Source organism: Canis lupus, chromosome 11 (genome assembly GCF_048164855.1).
Source record: "Canis lupus baileyi chromosome 11, mCanLup2.hap1, whole genome shotgun sequence".
Classification (NCBI taxonomy): Eukaryota; Metazoa; Chordata; class Mammalia; order Carnivora; family Canidae; genus Canis; species Canis lupus.
In genome coordinates this window covers 57,726,955-57,752,078 of record NC_132848.1, presented here as the reverse complement: position 1 = coordinate 57,752,078, position 25,124 = coordinate 57,726,955, and the positions used below count along the sequence as shown (strand labels likewise).

Below are 25,124 nucleotides of genomic sequence, written 5' to 3'. Positions count from 1 at the left end.
TATTGGAATTAGGTACAGACTGGGTAGGGTACAATAGTATTCTTACTTTACATAACTACTGATATTTGTAGCAGCAGCGAGAAGATATCAACTCTCATATGATAATTCATGGCAAGAATTTTCCTGTGGTATTAACAGGGAGGGAAGGATGAATGGGTGGGGGTAAAAGTCTTATGCTTTTTGCTTGTTACTGTTTGATCAGTCTTTCTCTTTGGTGGTGAAATCTAATATCAGTAGAGATGTTGGACTCCTTGAAGTTCATTGTTGTAAAAGAATCTGATTTTTTTTTTTTTTTAACAAGATTTTATTTATTTGACATAGAGAGCACAAGCAGGGGGAGTGGCAGGCGGCAACAGGATCATGACCTGGGCGGAAGACAGATACTTAACCCACCCAGGCGCCCCGGAATCTGATTTTGTTTTTAACTGACTAGATTCTGGATACATATATATATTATTTATTTAATCATGTACAATTGTACAGAGTGCTCAAGTTTGCAAGATGTTGCCAAAGGCAGAAGCTTTATAGAATGAAAAGCAAATTTTATGAATTTGAATTAGAACTTCAAAGTCTCTGAAAAGCAAATTACTATTTTATATTATAAAATATAACCATTCTTTGTTTATACTCTTTAGGCTTGGTTTGAAACATGAGACACTATCGTTGCCATCCTAGGCCCTAGATTATGGTGAGGAACATAGTTAAATAATTGGCAGTTTAGTAATCTTAATATTATTACCCATTTAGATAAATCCAAGAATTCATAACTACCACATATTAAGATAGAGATAACTTGCTTAAATTCAACTTAAAAAGTACAATATAGGTGGGGGTATGTTGATTTAAAAATAGTTTTTTCTTCATTACAAATGCTGTGTAGTTCATGAGTGATGACTAATCACTATAAAATTTCTATCTATAATAATTAGCTTTTTATTGGATAAACTTATCCCATGTTTCCTTGGCATTTGTGCCTGTTTTTCCTCTTAGAAAGGAAAGAAAGTACTATCCATTTTTAAATAAAAAGTTGTTGAATTGATATGCATTTTTAAATGTTGAAAGTTGTATTTTTCATGGAAGAAAATTTAGATTTCAGATATAAAGGTTCGTATTCCCTAGTAAAATCTGTTCTTACATACCTTAAAAGTGACTTTTAATTGTTTAATAAGTTTAACTAGCTGAGTCTGGTTCTGTTAACATAATTCTTTGTGGCAGATCTTTAATTGGGAAATGCAGTATTTTTATATCTAATTGTCTTCCAAAAGAAGTTAATGGCATTTTACTGCAGGTGTTAGGAGAGATCAATTTGAGTGGTTTTAAGAGGAAGGGTGATAATTATTTAAGAAGTTTGTCTGCTATGTATTCTATAATAAATTTTGACTTGAATTTTTGGTGTCTAGTTTTAACCTTTCTTATACTATTATAAAGCTGACTTTTCTTTGCATAAATGTTTATATAAATGCTTATTATTGGGTTTAAGCTTTTACACTTGAATATTGAATATTATTATTTTTTTTTATTTGGGTGGTGAATTTTCCCCCATAAAGTAACTAAATTTAATTAGCATTTTGTTTAAGATGAATAATACTGTCCTTACTGGGACAGGATAGCATTACTCTTCAGAAGGACAGAGTAAACAGTTTTGGAATATTGAAGATGAGAAATCTTTTGTTTAAAAGAGCATCATCTTTGTTTTGATTTAAACATTCTAGCAATGACACTTTTCCCTTTAATCATTTTTATTGGTATTATTAATAAATACAAGCACTCTTGTTTTTATACAGGGTACCAAGTATGGTGTCCTTGGAAGAGACAAAGTTATATACTGGACTTGAATATGGTATGTAAATTCTAATCTGAATAAAAATTTTATGGACAGTTTAAACTGAACTAAAATTAACTAAAAAAAGAGTTAATACAGCAACTCTGGAAAACAGGAAGGAGGTTCCTCAAACAGTTAAAAATAGAGCTACCTTACAACCCAGCAATTGCAATACTGGGTACTTATCCAAAGGATACAAACAGTGATTCAAAGGGGCACATGCACCCCAATATTTATAGCAGCAGTATCCAAACTAGCCAAAATATGGGAAGAGCCCAGATGTCCGTCGACAGATGAATGGATAAAGATTGGGGGGTGGGTGTGGAATATTACTCAGCTATCAAAAAAATGAAATCTTACAATTTGCAATGATGTGGATGGAACTAGAGGGTGTTATTGCTAAGCAAAATAAGTCAATCAGAGAAAGACAGTTCTATCACTCATGGAATTTAAGAAACAAAACAGAATCATAGGGAGGGAGGGAAAAATAAAGTAAGACGATATCAAAAGGGAGGCAAAACTTTCTTAACTATAGGAAACAAACAGGATTGCTAGTGGGGAGCGGTGGGAGGGCTGTAGGGGTCGGGGATAGGGTAACTGGGTGATAGGCATTAAGGTGGAGGGCAGGTGATTTAATGAGCCCTGGGTGTTATATGCAACTGATGAATCATTGGACTCTACCTCTGAAACAAATAATACACCATATGTTAATTGTTGATTGAATTAAAATAAAATTTTTAAAAAGTCGAAATGGAACAGTATATACTTAGAATTCTCCTAGTCTCTTTTTATATATTAAATGAATATTAGTTAATTACATAATAGCCATCTTTGCATTTCCTGGAGAAACTGGAAAATTACTTAAAGAATAGCTAATAAAAGACAGAAATTGGACCAGGTAAATAAATTTTTTTTTTGTTTTGGGGGTTTTTTGGTAAATAAATATTTGTATGCTTTCTGAATGCAGAGGCAGATTTTCATATTATCATCATGTTCATTTATGTTTAGCATTGTTTTAGAACTGATACATTATACTTGATGAGAATGTGGGAATATTATAACCTTTATTCTGTGTTTGTGTCTCCCTATCATAGTGGATTAAATTTCATATAAATATGTAAAACATTGTGTTAATTTAATGTTCTGAGCCTAACATTAATAGAAATTTAGCACATTACTTGTTGGATTAAGAGTGGAATTAACTCCTAAAGTGTAAATTTTGTTTGCTTGATTTGGGTCACCCATAACCAATTAAGGAATTCTGTGCACTTATGATCTCTAATTAGTGAATAGAGCCTTTGAAATATTGGCAAAGATTTTTTTTCTCCCTCTTCCTTGCCTGCCCAAGTAGTTTTATAAGCAGATTTTCGTAAATGTGAAGGTTTTCAAATTTACTCTGCATCATTATTTTAATTCATTCATACTCCAGCTATGAAAAAGGCAGACTCATTTGTTTTTTTTCCTGGATACATTATTTATTCTTGACATAAACTGTTGATATAAGCTTGAACAGTCGGGGGAGCATTCATTGTATCTAAATGCCCTGTCTCATTTTTTGAAAAATAGATCTATCCAGAGAGAACCACCGAGAAGCAATTGCTAGGGTCATAAGGAAGCTTCTTAGTAAGTACATATATGCATTTAACTTACTTTTGCTAATAACTATTTAGGAATTTTATAGCATATGTGCTTTTATGTAACTTCATTTAAATTCTAAATAGTGAGAATATCAGGCAGTAGTTTTTTCCTTAACTAATAGATTCCTGATTTATCAAGAGTCCTGTAGTAATTCAGAATATTTTAACCAAAATCCTTTTTCTTCTATTATAGACCACATACTTAACAATTCAGAAGATGATACCAAGTCTTTGTTTCTTATCATAAAGGTACAATTATCCTTTAATAGTTGCATGATTATTAATGTGACTAGGTTTGACATGATAGCTTGTAAATAAAAAATTTGAAATTTTCTGACAGATTATTGGAGACCTTTTGCAGTTCCAAGGATCTCACAAGCATGAGTTTGACTCTCGTTGGAAAAGCTTTAACCTAGTAAAGAAATCAATGGAAAATCGGGTCAGTTTTCGCCTAAAAACTGAATTATTTTTTTTAAAGTGTATAATATTGATAAAGCCACTTGATTTAGCGATATTCAGCATACAGAGGAAGTTTCCCTGTAAGTAGAAATCGATTTTAAAATATTCTATCTTGGTATAATAAAAAAAATCCTGAAAAAAAATATTTTCCTCATACAGACTCTTCTTTGAGTTTCCAGGAGACTCTCTGAACTCTCATTGGAAATATGAAGTGTAATAATATGGAAGGCTGCCTTGTAAGAACTTGAGGGGATAAAGGATAAGAGGAATTGTCCACAGGCATAGATTTAAAGCATCTCATTCTATGGAGGTCTCAGAAAAATATGTTTTGTATTATCCTGTGTTCAGGAGAGGTCAGTACAAGTTTCTCAGGAGCAAGGAAGAAAGGATACTTAAGCCAGCCATTTCATGTTGATAGCAGTGTTTTTCTGTAGGAGACTTTTATTGAAGTTGAGTTAAAAAGATTGTGGAAAAAAATAAATAAATAAATAAAAAGATTGTGGAAATTTATTGTTTAAGCAAAAATCACTGTATTTTAGACAGAGGGAATGGCATGTAAAAGGACAGGGAGACATAAAACATGGCATGCGTTAGGAAATGGTGGCTACAGGGCAGAAATGGCAGGAGGCAACTAGGTCATTTATAGTTTTGGGTTTTTTTTTTTTTTTTTAAGTTTATTTATTTAAGTAATCTCTATTCCCAGTGTGAGACTGGAACTGAGATCAAGAGTCACATGCTTGGGCAACCTGGGTGGCTCAGCGGTTTAGCACTGCCTTCGGCCCAGGGTATGATCCTGGGGGCCCCGGGATCGACTCCCATGTCGGGCTCCCTGCAGGGAGCCTGCTTCTCCCTCTGCCTGTGTCTCTGCCTCTCTCTCTCTCTCTCTCTCTCTCTCTCTCTGTCTCTCTCTCTCTGTATCTCATGAATAAATAAATAAAATTAAAAAAAAAAAAAAAGACTGACATGCTCTCACATGTTCTTCCAGCTAAGCCAGACAGGTGCCCCTAGGTTGTTTACAGTTTTCTCCCAAGGCAGTGCTTTGTCAGCATTGAGGAGTCATTAAAGGTGCTGAAGTAGGTCTGATTTGAGTATTGGAAAGATCAGTGTCTAATTCAATGACTTTTGAGAAGCTCTGTCACCACTGAGGAAAAAAACAAAGCAGTTGGAGATTGAGACTGGAAGCTATTATAGTAGTCAGATGGAAAAACACAGCCTGAATCAAATCACTGTCATTGGGATGGAAATAAGGTGTTTTAAAAAAGAAAGAATTGTGGAGACGTGATGACTAGTGAGATAAAGGTGTGAAAGAGGAGCAATGTTTGTGTTCCAGATATCTAGTGACTGGATTATTCCAGATATCTAGTGACTGGATTAGAAGATTGAGTGGTAGGGGAGAGCATAAAAGAACATTTTCTTAGTAGTCTGTTTATGTAGTTTCAATAAGGACCTGCGTAGTTCCTCTCCCATTAATAAGCTACCAGAGAAAACCAGGATGTTGGATGAGCTATTTAAAGGGGATATTTCTACTATTAGCCATGAAATTAATTGAAATAGTATCTTTTAATGTAAGCCTGGTCACTTTAGAATAAATTAAATACCTCCACTATCTACCAGTCCAGCATGAACCTTTACTGAACTAATTTTTCAGTAAGGGATTCAGGGGAACCCTTGGGTGCAGTCAATTAGGGACAATGTTGAAGTGTCTTATACTTTGTTTTTTAGCTCCATGGGAAAAAACAACATATCAGAGCGCTTTTGATTGACAGAGTAATGTTGCAGCATGAGGTAAATCTCTTTAAAAGTTGATAGCTTTTTTAAATAACAGTTTTCCAGATGAATATGTAATTATTTGTGTTACTTCATAATTAAATGAACTTTTTTTAGTAAAAACTTTGAGATTTGATTTTACCTTGCTTTCTTTTCGTAGCTACGAACACTGACCGTTGAGGGTTGTGAGTACAAAAGGATACATCAAGATATGATCCGAGATCTTCTTCGTTTATCTACAAGTTCATACAGTCAGGTAAGGCTCTTTCCCTCTGCCCCCTTCCCTGACCCACTTTCCCATCTTATTGCAGCATAATCTAAATAGCCTCATTTCAAATACTAACAAGGAAGTTTAAGTAATGTATTGGTGGGGTGCCTGGGTGGCTCATTTGATTGTCTGACTCTTGATTGCACTTCAGGTCTTGATCTTAGGTTGTAAGTTCAAGCCCTGCGTGGAGTCTACTTATTATAGTAATAATAATAATAGTACTTTACTAGCATAGAAAACACCTTTCAAATTGCAAATATTTTCAAGCTAATTTTAGTAGTCTTTTAAAAATAATGTTCCATTTTACTGTTTGTTATTGCTTCTCAAAATTTTCTTTTTATGTAAAGTTGATAGTGCTAGTGTAATATTACTGCCACTTAATCAAATCATGTTGTGATTGGCAGTCTGTGAAGACTATATAATTCCCCCTAGATGTTCTGCTTGGGTTTCAGCAACATACTACCATATGAATTATGGGGTTCGTCCTTTAAGGTGACATAGGACCAAGATATGACCTTAAGCACAGAGAACTGGAAAAGCAAAATTCATAAGTAACTAATTACTCTGTCTTTATAAAATAAGGTAAGTTAGGACACTAGTCTCTAACTCAAAAGATTTCATCTAAAGAGTTTGAAATATATAGTGTCACTTTTACTATAGTTGATTATTATTCATTACTATTTAGGTCATGGGTTCTAATCCTATACTGAGTCTTTTGTTTCAATTCAAAACATATGGGCTCTACTTAACAGTTTGCATCGAAAAGGTGAAGTTGTTCTGTGATTTATTTTATTTATTTTTTAGAGATTTATTTGAGAGAGAGAGAATGAGCTGGGAGAGGGGCAGAGGGAGAGGAAGAAGCAGACTCCCCACTGAGCAGGAAGCCTGATATGGGGCTTGATCCCAGGATCCTGGGATCATGACCCAAGCTGAAGGCAGCTGTTTAACTAACTGAGCCACCCAGGCACCCCTGTTCTAAGAGGAAATTAACTTTTTTTTTTTTTTTTTTTTGAAATTAACTCTTCTCATCAAAAGTAACTCAGAATAGAAAGTTAAATTGTCTGCTGATTATGTTACAAATGCATATCAGTTCGATTCAGTTTCTCCCTTATCAAAAATATTTAAATCTATGTAACTTAAACCATAGATGTGGTTGGTGGTAATGTGCTTTCCTTTTGGTAAAAAGATAATCACTTGTTTTTGTTAAGGTATATACTTCAGTGTATTTTTCGGTTACAATAATATTTATCATTTTGTTTTTGGTAATTCCTTAAAAATCTTTTTGTAGTTTTTCTCTATAATTTAATAAAAAGTCCTCTGTTAATACTTGTTTCAGGTCAGAAATAAGGCTCAGCAAACATTTTTTGCTGCCTTGGGTGCGTATAACTTCTGTTGCAGAGATATCATTCCTTTGGTTTTGGAGTTCTTACGGCCTGATAGACAGGATGTCACACAACAGCAGTTCAAGGTATAGGGTTCTTTGTTTTATTTTATTATGAAAATTTTCAGGTACACAGAAAGTTGAAAGAATTTGTACAGCAAACATCCATATGTTTTTGTATTTAATATTTTGCTATATTTGCATATATTTATCCAAGTCCACCTAATTTTTTTATATATTTCAAAGTAAGTTGAAGACATCAGTACCTTTCACCTCTAAACATATAGTGGGGGTTTTTTCTCCCTAATTTTTTACTTACCTGTGTTTATAATTGGTGTTATAAGAAATGTACGTTGAAACAGTGGATAAATAGCCTGCCTGACCCATAGGAGAGGAAGGTGAAAGAGCAAAAGGTTTAGAGTAGTGTGAACAGCATGTTGAAAAGCCTGAGATAGGAAGAAACATAGTAAGTTTGAGCAACTGAGTGTAAGCCTGTGTGAGTAGAACAGAGAAGGAAGGAAATGACACAAGATAAGGAAAATAGTTTATCTCACAGGAGTACAGTAGTAGAATATAGGTGAAACATAATGCTCATGCTACGAGAAAGAAGTGGGTTGACTGAAAGTGATTTAGGAGGGAGAATTGATAAGACGTGGTTGAATATGAAGGGACTGTAAAAAGGAGGTATCAGAATTTTATTTTTAAAGATTTTATTTATTTATTCATGATAGAGAGAGAGAGGCAGAGACACAGGCAGAGGGAGAAACAGGCTCCATGCCAGGAGGCTGATGCGGGACTAGATCCCGGGACTCCAGGATCATGCCCTGGGCCAAAGGCAGGCACCAAACCACTGAGCCACCCAGGGATCCCCAGGTATCAGAATTATTAAGGTTCTAGATTGTACAAATGGTTATTGAGTGCATCAGACAGGGAGAGGACAAGGAGCATAGATGATAAATTAGTCTGTTTGGACAAGATATATTTGAAGTATTTCCTCTAAACTAAGAGGCAGTGTCAGGTAATTAGACATCATTCCACCAAACATAACATTTCAGTGTGTTTTGATGATAATTGAAATCTTTGGCCACAGGTAAGAAAGCATAGGAGGAATGAGAAGAGAAAGAGGGCCAGGAAGGCAGGTGTTGAGAAAACTCCATTAGGACCCCCATGAAGAAGTAACTGAGAAGAGAAAGATCAGAAATATACCAAGATAGGAGTTACAGAAGCCAAAGAGAGATCTTTCCCTGTGAGAAGAGAGACTTGTTAGCAGTATCATTTGCTTTCTGGGTAGAGTTAACATGACAACTAAACCTATTCTTGAAGTTGGCTTTTAAGACAAGTCAACCAACCAAAGCTTGGGCTCAGTTACTTTCTTTAGTAAGTAAAGTTGCATTTGGAACACAGCCATGTCCATTTCTTTATATATTATGTCTGTGACTACTTTCATACTATAAGAGCATAGGTAAGTAGTTACAACAGAGACCATATGACCAACTATTTACTATTTGACCCTTTATAGAAAAAATTTGCTGACCTCCAGTGTAGATATATAATTTAAGAGTGTTGTGGAATGTCTAACTCTTGGGGTGGTATATATATTTATTTTTTTTAAATAAATTTATTTTTTATTGGTGTTCAATTTACCAACATACAGAATAACACCCAGTGCTCATCCCGTCCTGTGCCCCCTCCCCCCAGCGCCCGTCACCCATTCACCCCCACCCCCCGCCCTCCTCCCCTTCTACCACCCCTAGTTCGTTTCCCAGAGTTAGGAGTCTTTTTTTTTTTTTTTTTTTTAATTTTTATTTATTTATGATAGTCACACAGAGAGAGAGAGAGAGAGAGAGGCAGAGACACAGGCAGAGGGAGAAGCAGGCTCCATGCACCGGGAGCCCGACGTGGGATTCGATCCCGGGTCTCCAGGATCGCGCCCTGGGCCAAAGGCAGGCGCCAAACCGCTGCGCCACCCAGGGATCCCGAGTTAGGAGTCTTTATGTTCTGTCTCCCTTTCTGATATTTCCCACACATTTCTTCTCCCTTCCCTTATATTCCCTTTCACTATTATTTATATTCCCCAAATGAATGAGAACATATAATGTTTGTCCTTCTCCAATTGACTTACTTCACTCAGCATAATACCCTCCAGTTCCATCCACGTTGAAGCAAATGGTGGGTATTTGTCGTTTCTAATGGCTGAGGAATATTCCATTGTATACATAAACCACATCTTCTTTATCCATCTTTTGATGGACACCGAGGCTCCTTCCACAGTTTGGCTATGGTGGATGTTGCTGCTATAAACATCGGGGTGCAGGTGTCCCGGCGTTTCATTGCATCTGTATCTTTGGGGTAAATCCCCAGCAGTGCAATTGCTGGGTCGTAGAGCAGGTCTATTTTTAACTCTTTGAGGAACCTCCACACAGTTTTCCAGAGTGGCTGCACCAGTTCACATTCCCACCAACGGTGTAAGAGGGTTCTTAGGGTGGTTTATTGCTGATTGTATCGGGAGCAGTTTAAATGGATAGAATCGGATAGGTCAAGTAAGATCAAATTTGAAAAACATCTATTAGGTCAGTAAAAAAAGTTACCAGTGACCTTATGAGAATGTGTGAAAAGGAATATAGAGTATACAGTGGGTAATAAAGCCAGATCAGAATTGAGTTACAGTGAATGTTTAGAAAATAACATAATATCTCTTTTCATTAAAATAGAGTATTATTCTGACTAATTGAGCTTTTATGAGTAAAAAGCACACAGTATAATTAAGTAATCTAGTTTTAATATACTTAAGAAAATATGCAGTCAGATTTTGGAAATTATCCCAAACATGCCCTAAAATGTTAAGAGTGGCAAATGTTTATGGCCTCTGTGATACTAGAAAAGAATTGGAAAGGAAGTTATATCCTTTAAAACAATGACCTTACATTTCTGTATTATCTTATTAATAGCTGTTCTTTGAGCTAACCTTTTATTAGATGACTGAGGTAAAATATTACTGGATGACAACTGTCGGGTTTAAGTTTCTAAAAGTAACATGTTAAATGTATGAATGTGAATCTATTTTACTAACCAGTATCAAGCACTTAAATAATCAGTGTTTAGTAAATCTACAAATATGTAAATGAATTGGCGACAACTAAATAATGCCTCTTATTCCCTATATTATTTTTTCCTGCAGGGTGCCTTGTATTGTCTCCTTGGAAATCACAGTGGTGTATGTTTGGCAAACCTTCACGATTGGGACTGTATTGTACAGACTTGGCCAGCAATTGTTTCTTCTGGACTTAGCAAAGCCATGTCCCTGGAAAAGCCATCAATAGTGAGACTGTTTGATGATCTTGCAGAAAAGATTCATCGGCAATATGAAACAATTGGCTTGGATTTCGCAGTGAGCAAAACCATTTTTTTTTAATTCAAATTTTAGTGGATATTAACATTTACATTGTTTCTTATTTGTACTTTAGTGCAATCACTGAATTTGGAACATGGCCAGGAAAGAGCTGGGTTGTTTTCTACCAAGAAGCAACAAAGGGTTATTACGATGTTGCATTTACCATTATCCTCTATATATCCATGGCCTCATTTTTCGAAGAGTATTTTAGGAGGTCACTCTTTTTTTTTTTTTTTTTTTTTTTTAAGATTTTATTTATTTAGGGATCCCTGGGTGGCGCAGCGGTTTGGCGCCTGCCTTTGGCCCAGGGCGCGATCCTGGAGACCCGGGATCGAATCCCACGTCGGGCTCCCGGTGCATGGAGCCTGCTTCTCCCTCTGCCTGTGTCTATGCCTCTCTCGCTCTCTCTGTGTGACTATCATAAATAAAAATTTAAAAAAAAAAAAAGATTTTATTTATTTATTCATGAGAGACAGAGAGAGAGAGACAGAGACACAGGCAGAGGGAGAAGCAGGCTCCACACAGAGAGCCAACGTGGGACTCGATCCCAGGTCTCCAGGATCACGCCCTGGGCCAAAGGTGGCGCTAAACCGCTGAGCCACCCAGACTGCCTCAGGAGGTCACTCTTAATAGCTGAAGTCACAAAAGTTTGATCATCAGGTTCATAACTTATAGTGATAAAAATTAAAATTGGATGAGTTGACAAAAGGAAGGTAAAAAATACAAATTTCAGTGCTGCTCACACAGATATAGCAAGTGAATGTGTACACACCTATGATAACTGAGGTGGATAAAAGTGATGTGAGTACAAGTGAATTGTCCTCTTCTCTAAAGTAATTATGTTTGACATCCATCCTTTGGTTCCAAAACCACTGCTCCAAACTTACTCTTTTTCTTTTTTTTTTTTTTTAAAGATTTTTAAAAATTTTATTTGTTTATTTTTATTTATTTATTTATTTATTTATTTATTTATTTTTTATTGGTGTTCAATTTACTAACATACAGAATAACCCCCAGTGCCTGTCACCCATTCACTCCCACCCCCCGCCCTCCTCCCCTTCCAACACCCCTAGTTCGTTTCCCAGAGTTAGCAGTCTTTACGTTCTGTCTCCCTTTCTGATATTTCCCACACATTTCTTCCCCCTTCCCTTATATTCCCTTTCACTATTATTTATATTCCCCAAATGAATGAGAACATATAATGTTTGTCCTTCTCCGACTGGCTTACTTCACTCAGCATAATACCCTCTGTTAAATATGTTCTTGCTATCTAAAACTGTCATTAGATCATACTTTTTTTAAAAAAAAAAAAAAAGATATTTATTTTTAAGTAATCTCTGCACCCAGCATGGGGCTGGAACTCACAACCCTGAGATCAAAAGTCATATGTGCTTCCTACTGAGCCAGCCAGGCACCCCAGATTATGCTTTTATTTTTTTTTTTTTTTAAGATTTTATTTATTTATTCATGAGAGGCAGAGACCTAGGCAGTGGCAGAAGCAGGCTTCCCTGCAAGAAGCCTAATACGGGACTCAATCCCAGGATCCCGGGATCATGACCTGAGCCAAAAGCCGAAGCTCAACCAGGTGTCCCTTTATACTTTCTTTAAAAATGTTTTTTTTGAGGGGAGCCTGGCTGGCTCAGTCAGAAGAGCATGTGACTCTTGATCTTGGGGTTTTTGAGTTCCAGCCTCACGTTGGGTGCAGAGATTACTTAAAAAAATTTTTTTTAATCTTTTTTAAATAAAGATTTTTAACGTAGTATGTAATTCACATGACAAAAAGTTCACCTTTACATAGCACAGTAGTATATTGTATATTCACAATAGTATATTCCCAGGGTTCTGCAACTATCACTAGTCTAATTTCAGAACATTTCATCATTCAGAAAGAAAGTCTGTACCCAGGAACAGTCACTCCCATTCTCCTAGCATCCCTAGCCCCTGGAGATCACGAATCAACTTTCCTAATCTGTGAATTTGCCTGGTAGGGACATTTCGTATAAATGAAATCACACAGTAGGTTGTCTCTTGTATCTGGCTGCTCTCAGCATAACATTGTCAAGATTCCTCTATGTTCTGGCATGTGTCAGTATTTCATTTTGTGCCCTCGCTTTTCTTTTTTTTTTTTTAAGATTCCAAAGTCCTGTGTTGAAATAGCAGAATTACTTCAACAATCAAAAAACCCCTCCTCCAACCAGACAATGCTTAGTTCAGAAGAAATTAAAGAAGGACTTAAACGCCAACAAGAAAAGAATGCTGATGCCCTAAGGTAATTATGAATGCCTACTTCTCAACATAGATAGCATGGGTAGGAGGTTTTGAACATCTGAAATATAGATGTGCTATAAATACCTCATGAAATTTACACATCGACTCTGGAAAAATACAAAATGTTAGGAGATAATATTATGAAGGCCCCAGATAGTTACTTTTAGCTGTAGAAGTGGAAAACTATCTTAAAACAGTCTTAAAAAACTGGTTTTAGGGGTGCCTGAGTGGCTTAGTCAGTTAAGCATTTGTCTTCGGCTCAAGTTATGATCTCAGAGTCCTGAGATTGAGCCCCACATTGGGCTCCCTGCTCAGCCAGGAGTCTATTTTCCCTTTCCCTCTGTCCTTACCCCCATCTTGTGCTCTCTCACTCTCTCTCTCTTTCTCAAATAAGTAAATAAAATCTTAAAAAAAAAAATAAAAACCAAAACCTGGTTTTAGATTTTTGGAACCCAGGCAATTCAATGATAACACTCAGGCAGATGCCTTGCCGGCTTGATTTTGTCTTTGCCTCATGAATATGCTTATTTTTTTTCCTAACATGTCTGTAGAAGTAATAAACTATTACACGATAGCCTACCTCACCTATACCTGGAATGCCATATAGGTAGACCACTTCTAACTACTTGATTACTACTCAGAGATCTATTTTTGAATATCTGCTTGGGAAGAGTTGAGGTGCTCAGTGTACTTAGCAATTTTTTTTTAAGATTTTTTATTTATGTATTCATAAGAGACACAGAGAGAGAGAGAGAGAAAGGTAGAGACACAGGCAGAGGGAAAAGCAGGCTCCATGCAGGGAGCCCGATGTGGGACTTGATCCTAGGACTCAAGGATCACGCCCTGGGCCAAAGGCAGGCTCTAAACTGCTGAGCCACCTAGGCGTCCCTGTACTTAGCATCTTTGTTTTCTCTCTGCCCTTCATGTTCTTTTCCCCACTGTCTCTCTTCATCCACCTGCTTTCACTCCGGCTTGGTTCTCACCAGGCCTTTTATAGTCTTGTGATGACACATAAGAAGAAGGTGAATTTGGCTAGAAGTTGAATTTAGGTTACATCATTTGGTGTTTATCTTACTACTGTATTGAAACAATAACTCACCTAAAGGTTTTTGTTTCTTTTTTAAGGAACTACGAAAATTTGGTAAACACTTTATTAGATGGTGTGGAGCAGAGAAATCTGTAAGTGCAATTTTTTTTTAATTCTTGCGGGTTTTATCTTAAATACTATATATAGGAGGTTTCTATCCTGAAACCCATGAATGACTGTGTCTCAAAAAATTATAGTCTGATTCATGAATTTAGAAGAATAAGAAGAGGTAAACTTTGGGGCTGATGATAGGAGTGGCGTTCATCAGTATACCTGTATTAATCTTAGGAAACTTAAAACTATGATGTTTCATATACAGTTTTCTTCTTAATGTGGTTTTATGAGTGATATGTTTTGTGATTTTTTTTTTCCCCCTCCCCTTTATAGGCCTTGGAAATTTGAACATATAGGCATTGGGCTTCTGTCTCTACTTTTGAGAGATGACCGAGTGTTACCTCTTCGTGCCATACGTTTTTTTGTTGAGAATCTCAACCATGATGCAATTGTAGTTCGAAAGGTAGATACTTGATTGAAGCTATAGTCTTGGGTTTGAGAATTTTTACCACACCTGAAGCCTTTAAAGTCTTCACAGGATGCACTTAATAAATGCCTTGAGGTGTATTGGTTTGGAATTTATCAGTTGATTCAGAGATGGTAATTCATCCAGCAAATACATGAGGACATGTTCAGACACTGTGCATTTCAATAATACAGCAGGGTACAAGTTTATAGATTCATGGGAAATGCTGACTTTGAAAAATTAACGACAGGTATGAAGTGTTAAAGGAAGGGAAAGATATCTGAGTATACAACTTTCTGGTTTTATTCACAAAGTATTAAGGTAGAGTGCAAGATGGAGCTGACCTAACCTGGTGCATTAGAGAAAGACCTTTCAGAAGAAATTTCTAGGCTGAGATTTGAAGAATGAGCAGATACTGGCTTAACAAAGAAGGGATTAAGGTTTACTAAGCAAAACTAGCTTGGATGAAAATAAGAACTTCAAGTGTGATTCATTCCAAGTCAGACTTAGCACTCATATGGCTGTGCCACCAGATGTCAACAGGTGAGGTATTTATCTGATTTTGAAAGAAGCAGAATGCAGCTTCTGCTTTGCTCAAGGCAGGCAACCAACCATTCAAGAAATTTAAAAATGTTGACACATGAACCTTACCTGTTTCTTTTCTAGATGGCAATTTCAGCTGTGGCTGGTATTCTTAAGCAGCTCAAAAGAACCCACAAAAAGCTGACCATCAACCCCTATGAAATGAGTAAGTACTACCAAATGTAATTACATGCCTCTCAGTCAAACTTGGAAAGTTTCTTTGAAATGTATAAATTATAGTTCTTGAGCTCAAATATTTTTCTTGACAAAGTATAGAAGTATAGGAAGATCTCAGCACACAAAGTATGAATATTATAAGGGGAAAATGGTTGACTTAGTGAAAACTAGTGATTAAAAGTATTTATAAAAATAGATGGACTCTTGAGGCACTTGACTGGCTCAGTAAGAACATGTGACTCTTGTTCTTGGGGTCGTGAGTTCGAACCCCACAATGGTTGTAGAGATTACTAAAAAATATAAATAAACTTGAAAAAATATAGGGACGCTGTCTTCATAATACATGTACCTTTTGCACACTCTCCACAAATATCTACTTATTTATCTCACCAACCAAGCAATTATATTAGTTATTTATCAAACTGTGTTCAGAGATTTAAATAAAAATAAAAAGTCCATTATCATTAATACATCAATATGTGAAGTGTTTCTGGATGTAGGTTTAGAGGCAACGTTAATTTTCTTCTTTATGCCTTACTGTGTTATCAGATTTTTTTGAATAGTAATCTAATCAGATTGGTGATCAGAAAAAAACAGTGAACTAACTTGATTGGGGGGGGTATATCATTTTTATTCCGCTCACTACTACATTTTTAAATCTCTGATAACTTCTGTGATGTTCAAACAGCTGTCTTCAGTCTGCCCCCTCCCCACGTTTGGGAGGGGACTATAGCTATGCAGCACCATTTCTATTGGGAACACTATGAAATGGAATTAAATTAACTAAATGTGGGAAAGAGTTTCATTATGCTGTCTACTACTACTTTTGTTTGTTAGGTTTTTTAGAAGGTGAGAGGAAGAGGGAGAAGAATCTTAAGCAGGCTCCATGCCTAGTACAGAGCCTGATGTGGGGCTCAGTCTCACAACCTGAGATCATGACCTGAGGCAAAATTAAGAGTTGGATGCTTAACTGACTGAGCCACCCAGGTGCTCCTAATCCTGCTTTATCATCACTTGAAAGACATATTTGTAGGTCTCATATTAAAGGGAATATATAATGGTTCCTAAAAACACAAATATGTAGAGAGAATGTCAAAGTACACATGGTAAAATGTTAAAATTTGGGGCATCTGGGTGAAGAATATATGGGAGTTCTTTGAGCTCCTTAAGCCTGAAATTAATTCAAATCTAAACAGTTTTAACAAGGGACGCCTGGGTAGCTCAGCAATTGAGTGTCTGTCTTTGGCTCAGGGTATGATCCCAGGGTTCCAGGATCGAGTCCCACATCGGGCTCCCTGTGAGGAGCCTGCTTCTCCCTCTGCCTGTGTCTCTGCCTCTCTCTGTCTCTCATGAATGGATAAATAAAATCTTTAAAAACAAAAAAAGTTTTAACAAAATTAATCCTTTTAATTTTGGTGAAAGGAATGAAGTATGGATCATACTTGATTTTTTTTTTCACCCCAAATAATTAGCCCATTAGTGGATAATGCCTCATATATATGTGATCTTGCCTTGAGCAAATTTTTATGATCTTGTTATGAAGACAAGGTCACACCAGTACTGTTGATCAAGAGTTGACAGTAATTATTGCATGGATATTTTAAAATTTACCAAATGTAATTGTTTTTTCCTTAAGGCGGATATTCTAAACCTACCCAAATTCTTGCTGGTGATAGGCCTGATAATCATTGGTTGCATTATGATAGCAAAAGTATACCAAGAACCAAAAAAGAATGGGAGTCAAGCTGCTTTGTGGAGAAAACTCACTGGGGATACTATACCTGGCCGCAGTAAGTTGCCTTGCACCTCATTATTAAACAGCTTATCTTGGATATAGTTTTATCATTTTGGATTTCTGGAGAGGTTCAGAGGCACTTTTGAAGCAGGTGTGGAGGTCCTCTGCCACCAAAAACACATAATCTCTAGCTTTTTTCTTCTTCCTTCTTTTTCTTTTGCTCCTGCCAGTGCTGTGCCCGGGTCTTGCCTCGTTCTTTGTCTTTCCACTGACACTCTTAGACTTCCTGTTTTGATCTTTATATATCTAAAGACTCAATAGCTGCGCTGCATTATATTCTTACATATCAATACTACGTACGCATAAACCAGCCCAGAGAAATACTTACTATCTCTTACAGTTGAGACCAGTGGCATACATCGGTAGCACACAGTGACCTGAGAGATTTTTAAGGCCACAATTGTTAGAGATGTACTCATATCCCCAAACTTATTAGCCTGATTAGAGTTTTTAAAAGTGTCTTCTAATGCTTTCTCTCCATGAAGCTCTGTTTTTTTCTATATGTATTACAAATACAAACTCTTACTTTGTAGGAATATGGTTATTTATGCTGGAGTGGAAGAGCAGCCTAAGCTTGGCAGAAGCAGGGAGGATTTGACAGAGGTAAGTAAGCATTCTATTCTCACTATGTGTAAGCACTCACCTTGGTTCACCTGCATCTTACTCTTGGCCTCTAATTTTTTTCAAATGGAGTTTGTGGGATTTTTTTCCCCAGTCAGTGTATTTCAGGATAGCACTGGGTAAATACTGGTAAATGTGTACTCACTTACTCCACCCCCTTGTATCCCCCATCCCCCACCCCACTGCATTCTGTTAGGGCCAGTTGGCACAAGTCTTCATATTTAAGATTACTCATGTTACTACCTCACTTTACTTGGGTACTGCTTTATATAGTTCTCTGCATGTTTCTTGTGTCTGTCCTATGTGGTAACAAGCTTCTTGAAGGCAGAGATAAAGACTGGCTTTTAGGTGGGTTTTGTCATTTGCTGTTGTTTGCTTTTAGTTTTTTATTGCATATAAATGATGAGTACTCAGTGAATAGTTGTTTATAGATTTAAGTTGAAACTCCTTAGTTTTCAATAAGGTTTATTTCTTTACCATTTTGGAAGTTAGGGACTTTTAGTGACTTTCTCACTTAAGTTAATGATGTAGCTTTTTATTTTTTATTTATTTATGCGTGAATGTATTTTTAAGTAAGCTCTATGCTGTATGTGGGGCTCAAACTCATGACCCTGAGATGATAAGTCAAATGCTGTACTGACTGAGCCAGCCAGGCACCAACTCTTTATTTTCTAATTCAACAGTTTACCTTTTAATTTCTGATGTTTTATAAATAAGGAAATAATTTGTTGGCATTTACAGTTTAGAGGATTTTCCTAAATTATACACCAGATGGCACAATAGGACTGTCTTCAAGCAGAACTTGGTAGATTTTAATTCAGTTTGAGAAATGGAATTCAAACTTGAAGATCTGAAGGAAAACTTTCGACTATAATGGATTTAACATTTTTAGGAGATACTATTTTGGTTGTAAAAAGCCTCTGAGAAGTAAAAATGCTTTAAAACAAAAGTAACAGCCCAGTGTTAATAATCAAAACTTCACAGTTGAATTTTGATGTTTCAGAATCACGTTCTAAAATAGATCTTAAACCCTGAATGTTGTTTTTTCTTTAACTTTATAGGCTGAACAGATTATATTTGATCATTTTTCTGATCCTAAATTTGTTGAACAGTTAATTACTTTTCTATCTTTAGAAGACAGAAAAGGAAAAGATAAGTTTAATCCTCGCCGTTTTTGCCTCTTTAAGGTAAATATGTTATTTAATATCCCTCTTCATATAGCTTACTGACTGGTTAGTTTGTTGGCTCATAAGTTTTAAAGTCAAAGTTTGAGTTTGGTCATCTGTTTTCATCTACAGTGGTTCTAGAAATGATGCTAATCAAATTGATCTTAGTTTAAGGTCTAGGAGTTTTGAGAAAAAGAAGCTTTTTAGTATGTGTATCTCTAATATCTGTAATTAACAGCATAAGAAAAAAAATTCAGCAAGACTATACATTGAGTGTTTTGAGGTATGTGTGATATTTTTAAAGTCAGAAGGATTATTTTGATTCCATTCATTGTATTTTACTGTGATCTGTAAATAACAGTATTTTTATTTTAACTTACAGACCTTGTTAAAGCATTTCTAAAGGGTAGAACACTTGGGGTTTTGTAAGCACAGTAGTGATGTAGTAAATAAACACAAGCATTCTTAGGATTATAATGGAGATGATAGTCATTTGGGAACTGAAAAACTTTCTTTTTTTTTAATAGGGCATTTTCAGAAATTTTGATGATGCGTTTCTGCCGGTTCTGAGGCCCCATTTAGAACGTTTGGTTGCAGATTCACATGAAAGCACCCAGCGCTGTGTTGCAGAAATTATAGCTGGTTTAATCAGAGGTTCTAAGCATTGGACATTTGAAAAGGTGATGTATTTGTACAGCATGTTCCCTGTTAAAGCTATAATATCCTTGGGACAGCCCGTGTGGCTCACTCAGCGGTTTAGCGCAGCCTTCAGCCCAGGGCGTGATCCTGGAGACCTGGGATCGAGTCCCACGTCGCCCTGCATGGAGCCTGCTTCTCCCTCTGCCTGTGTCTCTGCCTCTCTCTCTCTCTCTCTCTCTGTGTCTCTCATGAATAAATAAAATCTTTTTTTTTTTTTTAAAGCTATAATATCCATTTTTGTAGCAGTTCCCAACACAGCAAATATTAATACTTAAAACATGAAATGTTCAAATTCCATATTGCTTTTGAGTATAGGTCACAAATCAGTGGTCTACGGGCAACATTCAGTATCTTTTAAATTTTGTAATTATTTACCAGCATTAGGGGAAGAACCCTAAAAAAAGATTTCAGTTTCTCTTGATCAGTGAAGAAATCCTGGAACTGGTCCTGCATTATTGCGCATTAACAGTTGGCTAGTGTGTTGTGTATGGGCTTCTCCCTTCATGAGGCACACTCTCTAGCTTCTCATTAAATCCTTTCTCTTAGCCTCCTTGCTCATCTACATTACTCATTTGGTCTCATAGACAGTTTGACATCCTTTTTTTTAGTATCCCTCTTAATTGCAAGATTTCATTTTACACACTTGCCCTAAGGTTAGTTTCTTAGCACAATGCACTAGATTGACAATAACTAGACTGAAAATATCCAGAATGCCAAAATGCAAGGTAGGCCACCATATCCTCAGAGAAAAGATGCAGACACTGGTTTTAGCAGACTTTATTACACATAAGTTTTGGACTGTGAACACTTTTTAATATATTAATTTAGTTATACATGTTCAAGTAGCTTATTAGATAAAAGTATTTGTTGATTTATAATATTGCCTTTTTGTTGCTCACATAACATGAAACAGTTTTGTTTAAATATGTCACACATTTCTTTGTCATTCTTTGTCATTTTTTAGTTACCTCTTTTCCAGAACACCCCTCCTTTTTTGATAAGTTGTTTAAGATACAGCTTTTCTGCTCTCCTCCCCTACCCCCTCCTTTCCCTCCTTCCCTTCCTCCTCCTCCTCAACACCTGATGCTTCCACTGGAAATTTTATCCCAAGCCTCCCTCCCCATCTGTCCTGTATAGGTCCTTTTGACTAAAGTGCAGTCCATGGATCTGCAGCATGGGTATCACTTGGGAGCTTGTTAGAAAAATAGGATCTCAGGTCCCACCTTGATCTAATGAATCAGTCTGCATTTTATCAAGATCTCAAGGTGATTTGTATTCTCAATAAACTGTGAGAAGCATCTATACACATATATTCGCAATCTCTGTGTAACTGAACACTTTTTAAAGACTATTTATAGTAATCCCAAGCTTGGAATTTGAAGATTATACTTTAGGCTAATACTAAATTGTATTAAAAAGTCCTTGCTTCCCTGTATTAGGACTTAATCAAGTGACCCCAATAAGCATGTGAAACTTAGAAAAATAATTGAGGTTTTGTTTCACTCCAGTGTACTTTGTTACTCAGAATTTTTGAAAGGAAAATTTTCAGTAGAGATTTTGTAATGAACCATATAAGGCATGCATCTCCTCTCTTTTTTTTTTTTTTTTTTAAAGATTTCGTTTTTATACGTGGATATTTATGATGATAAAATGGTGAAGCTACTTTCCTGGATTATTTGGGTGTTCTAAGAAATAATTTAAATAAGTATCAGGTCATGTGTTTGTATGTGTGTATTTCCAGGGAAAGATAGTTGAAGAAAAATGTTCTGAGTATTACTAACTTTTTCCCATATATTTTGTTTTGAGTAGGTAGAGAAGCTTTGGGAGCTTCTTTGCCCTCTGCTTAGAACAGCATTATCCAACATTACAGTAGAAACTTATAACGACTGGGGAACGTGTATAGCAACATCCTGTGTAAGTTCTGCTTCTTTTTGTGTTTAACTGATCTATTTAAACTGTTTTATACCCTTTCTCAAAACTTGGGAAATCTCATTATACCTCTTGAGTCTTGAAATTTTCTTCATTGTTTTTTCATCTTCTGTAATTAAAGATGGTTCTCTTTAAGCTTTCAAATAAGCCTTGAGTGGAAACTCTTAAGTGATTATTACATCTTCTCTGTTATCGTAATGCATTCTTAGATGAAATGGCAAATCATATCACATATCTGGAAATGCAACTTACATATACTAAAAGCCAGATGATACAAGTTTTTAGGTGTTATTTTCCACGCTAAATATGTCCATAGCATGAACTATTTTTGGATTTGACTAACCTATGGGTTTTACTTTTTCTTGCCTTATATTTATTTATAATATTTCTAAAATAACAGGATGTAGTTTATATACAGAATTCTAGGGTCCCTGTTTTAATTGCTATTTTATATTTTCACCACAGGAAAGCAGAGATCCCCGGAAACTTCATTGGCTTTTTGAGCTGCTGTTAGAGTCACCATTGAGTGGTGAAGGAGGATCCTTTGTAGATGCATGGTAAATAAAAAGAAAACTTAGAAGGTTAACAAAAGATTTTTCAACAAAAGATAACTGCTTTGCTTTTGATGTATAAATGGAAGTGAACTGTGTACTCCTAAAGGCTTGATAATGTAACTATTTTCTTCTGAGAGTCGAGTGAACCAATTCGGTACAATTTATGATGCTAAGTAGAGTTATTTCTCAGTTGGAAAGAAGTAGAAATAGAGACCAATGTTATTTAGATTCAGCCCTCTCTGCTGTTGGGACAGCTTTTTTATCCTGTGACAATACTAACTTCCTCATCACATCATCTCATTTGTCCCTTATTAAGAAAAAACAGAGTAATCCTTCAAAGGAAAAATATTCTTGGTGGGATAGAAGGAGTTAGAAAAAATTGGTAGGCTAGAGAAGGAAATCTAGGTAATCCTTAAAACAAGAAGAATAGGCTATTAGTATTAATTAGTGGGGAAAGTTCTGATTAAAAATCAATGACTGTTCTCAAGTCAGTATTGCTCTTGATTGTATGCTAGTGGAGAGAAAATGAGAATAAAGCAAAAATGATGCAGTAAAAATAAAGTAATCTTCATTAACGTACTGTTTTGAATTGTTGGTTTTATTATGTATTAGGTGAGAAAATATAACAATTTTAAGTAGACTATAGATTCCATGAGTCTGTACTGTCATATGTAAAGCAGGGAAGGGCTCTAACACAACTCTACTGTGCTTTAATTCTAGTCGACTCTATGTACTACAAGGTGGCCTTGCCCAGCAAGAGTGGAGAGTGCCTGAGCTCTTGCACAGACTACTGAAGTACTTGGAACCCAAACTCACCCAGGTTTACAAAAATGTCAGGGAAAGAATAGGGAGGTGGGTATTCTTTTCTCTATGGTATGGTACACTTCTTGAGTTCTTTTTTTATTAAGCTTTAATATCTAATAGTACATACCGGTTATTTTAGTATTGAGTTTTGTGGGTCCTCCTCTTCAAATTTTGTTTTATATTGTGTTTGGGACACAAGAGGCTGTGGTGTGAAAGAAGACATCAGTAAGCTCATAAGCCAGAGGGGATTATTCGACTGGTTCTCAGTGCCTCCAAATTACACACACAGCACAAGAGACCCTCCCTAGGAGTCATCGTTCAAATATTTACTTTGCTTGGATCATCGCTTTTAAACCTTAGTTTTATTGATAACATGGGATCTCTTCTCACTATATATTTCATTTTGCAGTGTGCTGACCTACATATTTATGATCGATGTTTCTTTGCCAAACACTGCGCCAACAGCATCCCCACGGGTCCCTGAGTTTACTGCTCGAATTCTAGAGAAATTGAAGCCCCTCATGGATGTAGATGAAGAAATTCAGAACCATGTTATGGAAGAAAATGGAATTGGTGAAGAAGATGAGCGAACTCAGGGCATTAAACTCTTAAAAACTAGTGAGTGTCTAAAATTAATAGAAACTCGCTTGAAAATAGACATTTATTACCAGGGGAAAACAAAACAAAAACAGACATTTGTGTAGATTATCCTTTTGGGGCTGTTAGGATTTCCTATTTTTTTGTTGTGGTAAAACATATATAATACAAACTTTACAGTTGGGTGGCATCAAATACGTTCACATTATTGTACAACTATTGCCGTCTTCCATCTCCAGCACTCTTCATCTTATAAAAGTGAAGCTCTGCACCCATTTATCTGTAAATACCCTTTCCCACCCTTCCCACCCCAGCAGCCACCATTTTTTGTCTCTGAATCTGCCTGTTCAGGTGCTTCATATAAGTGGAACCCTACAATATTTATTCTTTTATGTCAGGCTTTTAAATTCTGCATAGTGTTTTCAGTATCTATCCATTTATCTGTTAATGGACATTTAAGTTGTTTATGCCTCTTGGCTGTGATTTTTGCTGTGAGCAGTGATATAGACGTATCTGTTTTGAGTCCCTGTTTTCAATTCTTTGGGGTATTGGAAATAGACTCGCTGGACAGATGGTAATGCTGTTTAACTTTTTTAAGAGCCACCAAGTTGTTTCCCTCAGTGGTTGGTTGCACTCTTTTACCTTCCAACCAGCATTGCAAGAGGGTTACAGTTTTTTTCAGACTTATGCCAATACTTGTTTTCTGTTTTTATGACTTACAACTATCCAAATGCATATGAATGAGATACCCTGTGGTTTGGATTTGCGTTTCCCTAATGATTACTGGTTAAGCATCTTTTCATTGTTTACTTGCCCTTTTTTTTTTCAGTCTTTTTGAGAGAATTGTCTACACATTCTTTGCCAATTTTTGAATTAGGTTGTTAATGTTGTTGAGTTATAGTTCTTTACATATTCTGGATATCACCCCCTTATCTGATAAATGATTTGCAAATATTTTCTCACTCAGTGGGTTGTCTTTTCACTGTCTTGGTGTAGTATCCTTTGATGCACAAAAGTTTTTAATTTGGATGAAGTCAAATTTATTTTTTCTTTTGTTAACTTTGCTTCTGGTGTTATATCCAGGAAATCATTGCCAAATCCAGTGTCACGAAATTTTTCCCTTAAATTTTTTTCTAAGAGTTTTATACTTTTAGTTCTTAAGTTTAGATCTTTAATCCATTCTGCATTATTTTTTTTATATAATGTAGGATAAGGGTCAGCTTCATTCTTTTGCACAAGGATGTTCAGTTTCTTAGCACCATTTGTTGAAAAGACTCTCATTTCTTCATTGAATGTTTTTGGTGCTCTTCCTAAAATTACTTGGCCATGTGTATGAGGGTTTACTTCTGGACTCTCTAGTTTATTCCATTGATATGTATGTTTATCCTTATGTCGGTGCTGCACTATCTCGATTACTGTGGTTTCTAGTAAGTTTTGAAATCGGTGAGTCCCTCAGCTTTGGTTTTTTTTTTTTTTTTTTTTCAAAATTGTCTTGGTTATTGGGGTGTCCTGTTTCTGTATTTAAAATTTTTTCAAGCATTCGAAGTATAAGCAACTAAATTAGTTACATTTTTGCTATGTCAGGATTATTCCAGTTTCG

The 25,124-nt window shown here is 36.0% G+C and overlaps 1 protein-coding gene across 4 annotated transcripts in view; it reads left to right on the top strand.

The window, feature by feature from the left end:
• The window catches only part of PSME4 (proteasome activator subunit 4), a 105,252-nt gene that overhangs the window by 59,028 nt on the left and 21,100 nt on the right, over positions 1 to 25,124 (top strand). For 3 of the 4 annotated variants that reach the window (XR_012003446.1, XM_072768357.1, XM_072768356.1), the window contains 20 exons: positions 1,785 to 1,840; positions 3,389 to 3,445; positions 3,653 to 3,708; positions 3,800 to 3,898; positions 5,641 to 5,703; positions 5,846 to 5,941; positions 7,290 to 7,421; positions 10,513 to 10,722; positions 12,858 to 12,994; positions 14,119 to 14,172; positions 14,468 to 14,597; positions 15,267 to 15,348; positions 16,996 to 17,149; positions 17,688 to 17,757; positions 18,837 to 18,962; positions 19,469 to 19,621; positions 21,450 to 21,554; positions 22,035 to 22,126; positions 22,844 to 22,975; positions 23,337 to 23,545. Coding sequence is in view for 3 of the 4 variants with exons in the window: in XM_072768357.1 (XP_072624458.1) it covers positions 1,785 to 1,840; positions 3,389 to 3,445; positions 3,653 to 3,708; positions 3,800 to 3,898; positions 5,641 to 5,703; positions 5,846 to 5,941; positions 7,290 to 7,421; positions 10,513 to 10,722; positions 12,858 to 12,994; positions 14,119 to 14,172; positions 14,468 to 14,597; positions 15,267 to 15,348; positions 16,996 to 17,149; positions 17,688 to 17,757; positions 18,837 to 18,962; positions 19,469 to 19,621; positions 21,450 to 21,554; positions 22,035 to 22,126; positions 22,844 to 22,975; positions 23,337 to 23,545 (2,213 nt within the window). In the remaining variant the exon portion in view is untranslated. The remainder of the gene's footprint in view (positions 1 to 1,784; positions 1,841 to 3,388; positions 3,446 to 3,652; positions 3,709 to 3,799; positions 3,899 to 5,640; positions 5,704 to 5,845; positions 5,942 to 7,289; positions 7,422 to 10,512; positions 10,723 to 12,857; positions 12,995 to 14,118; positions 14,173 to 14,467; positions 14,598 to 15,266; positions 15,349 to 16,995; positions 17,150 to 17,687; positions 17,758 to 18,836; positions 18,963 to 19,468; positions 19,622 to 21,449; positions 21,555 to 22,034; positions 22,127 to 22,843; positions 22,976 to 23,336; positions 23,546 to 25,124) is intronic. The other variant, XM_072768358.1, reaches the window with a different exon arrangement.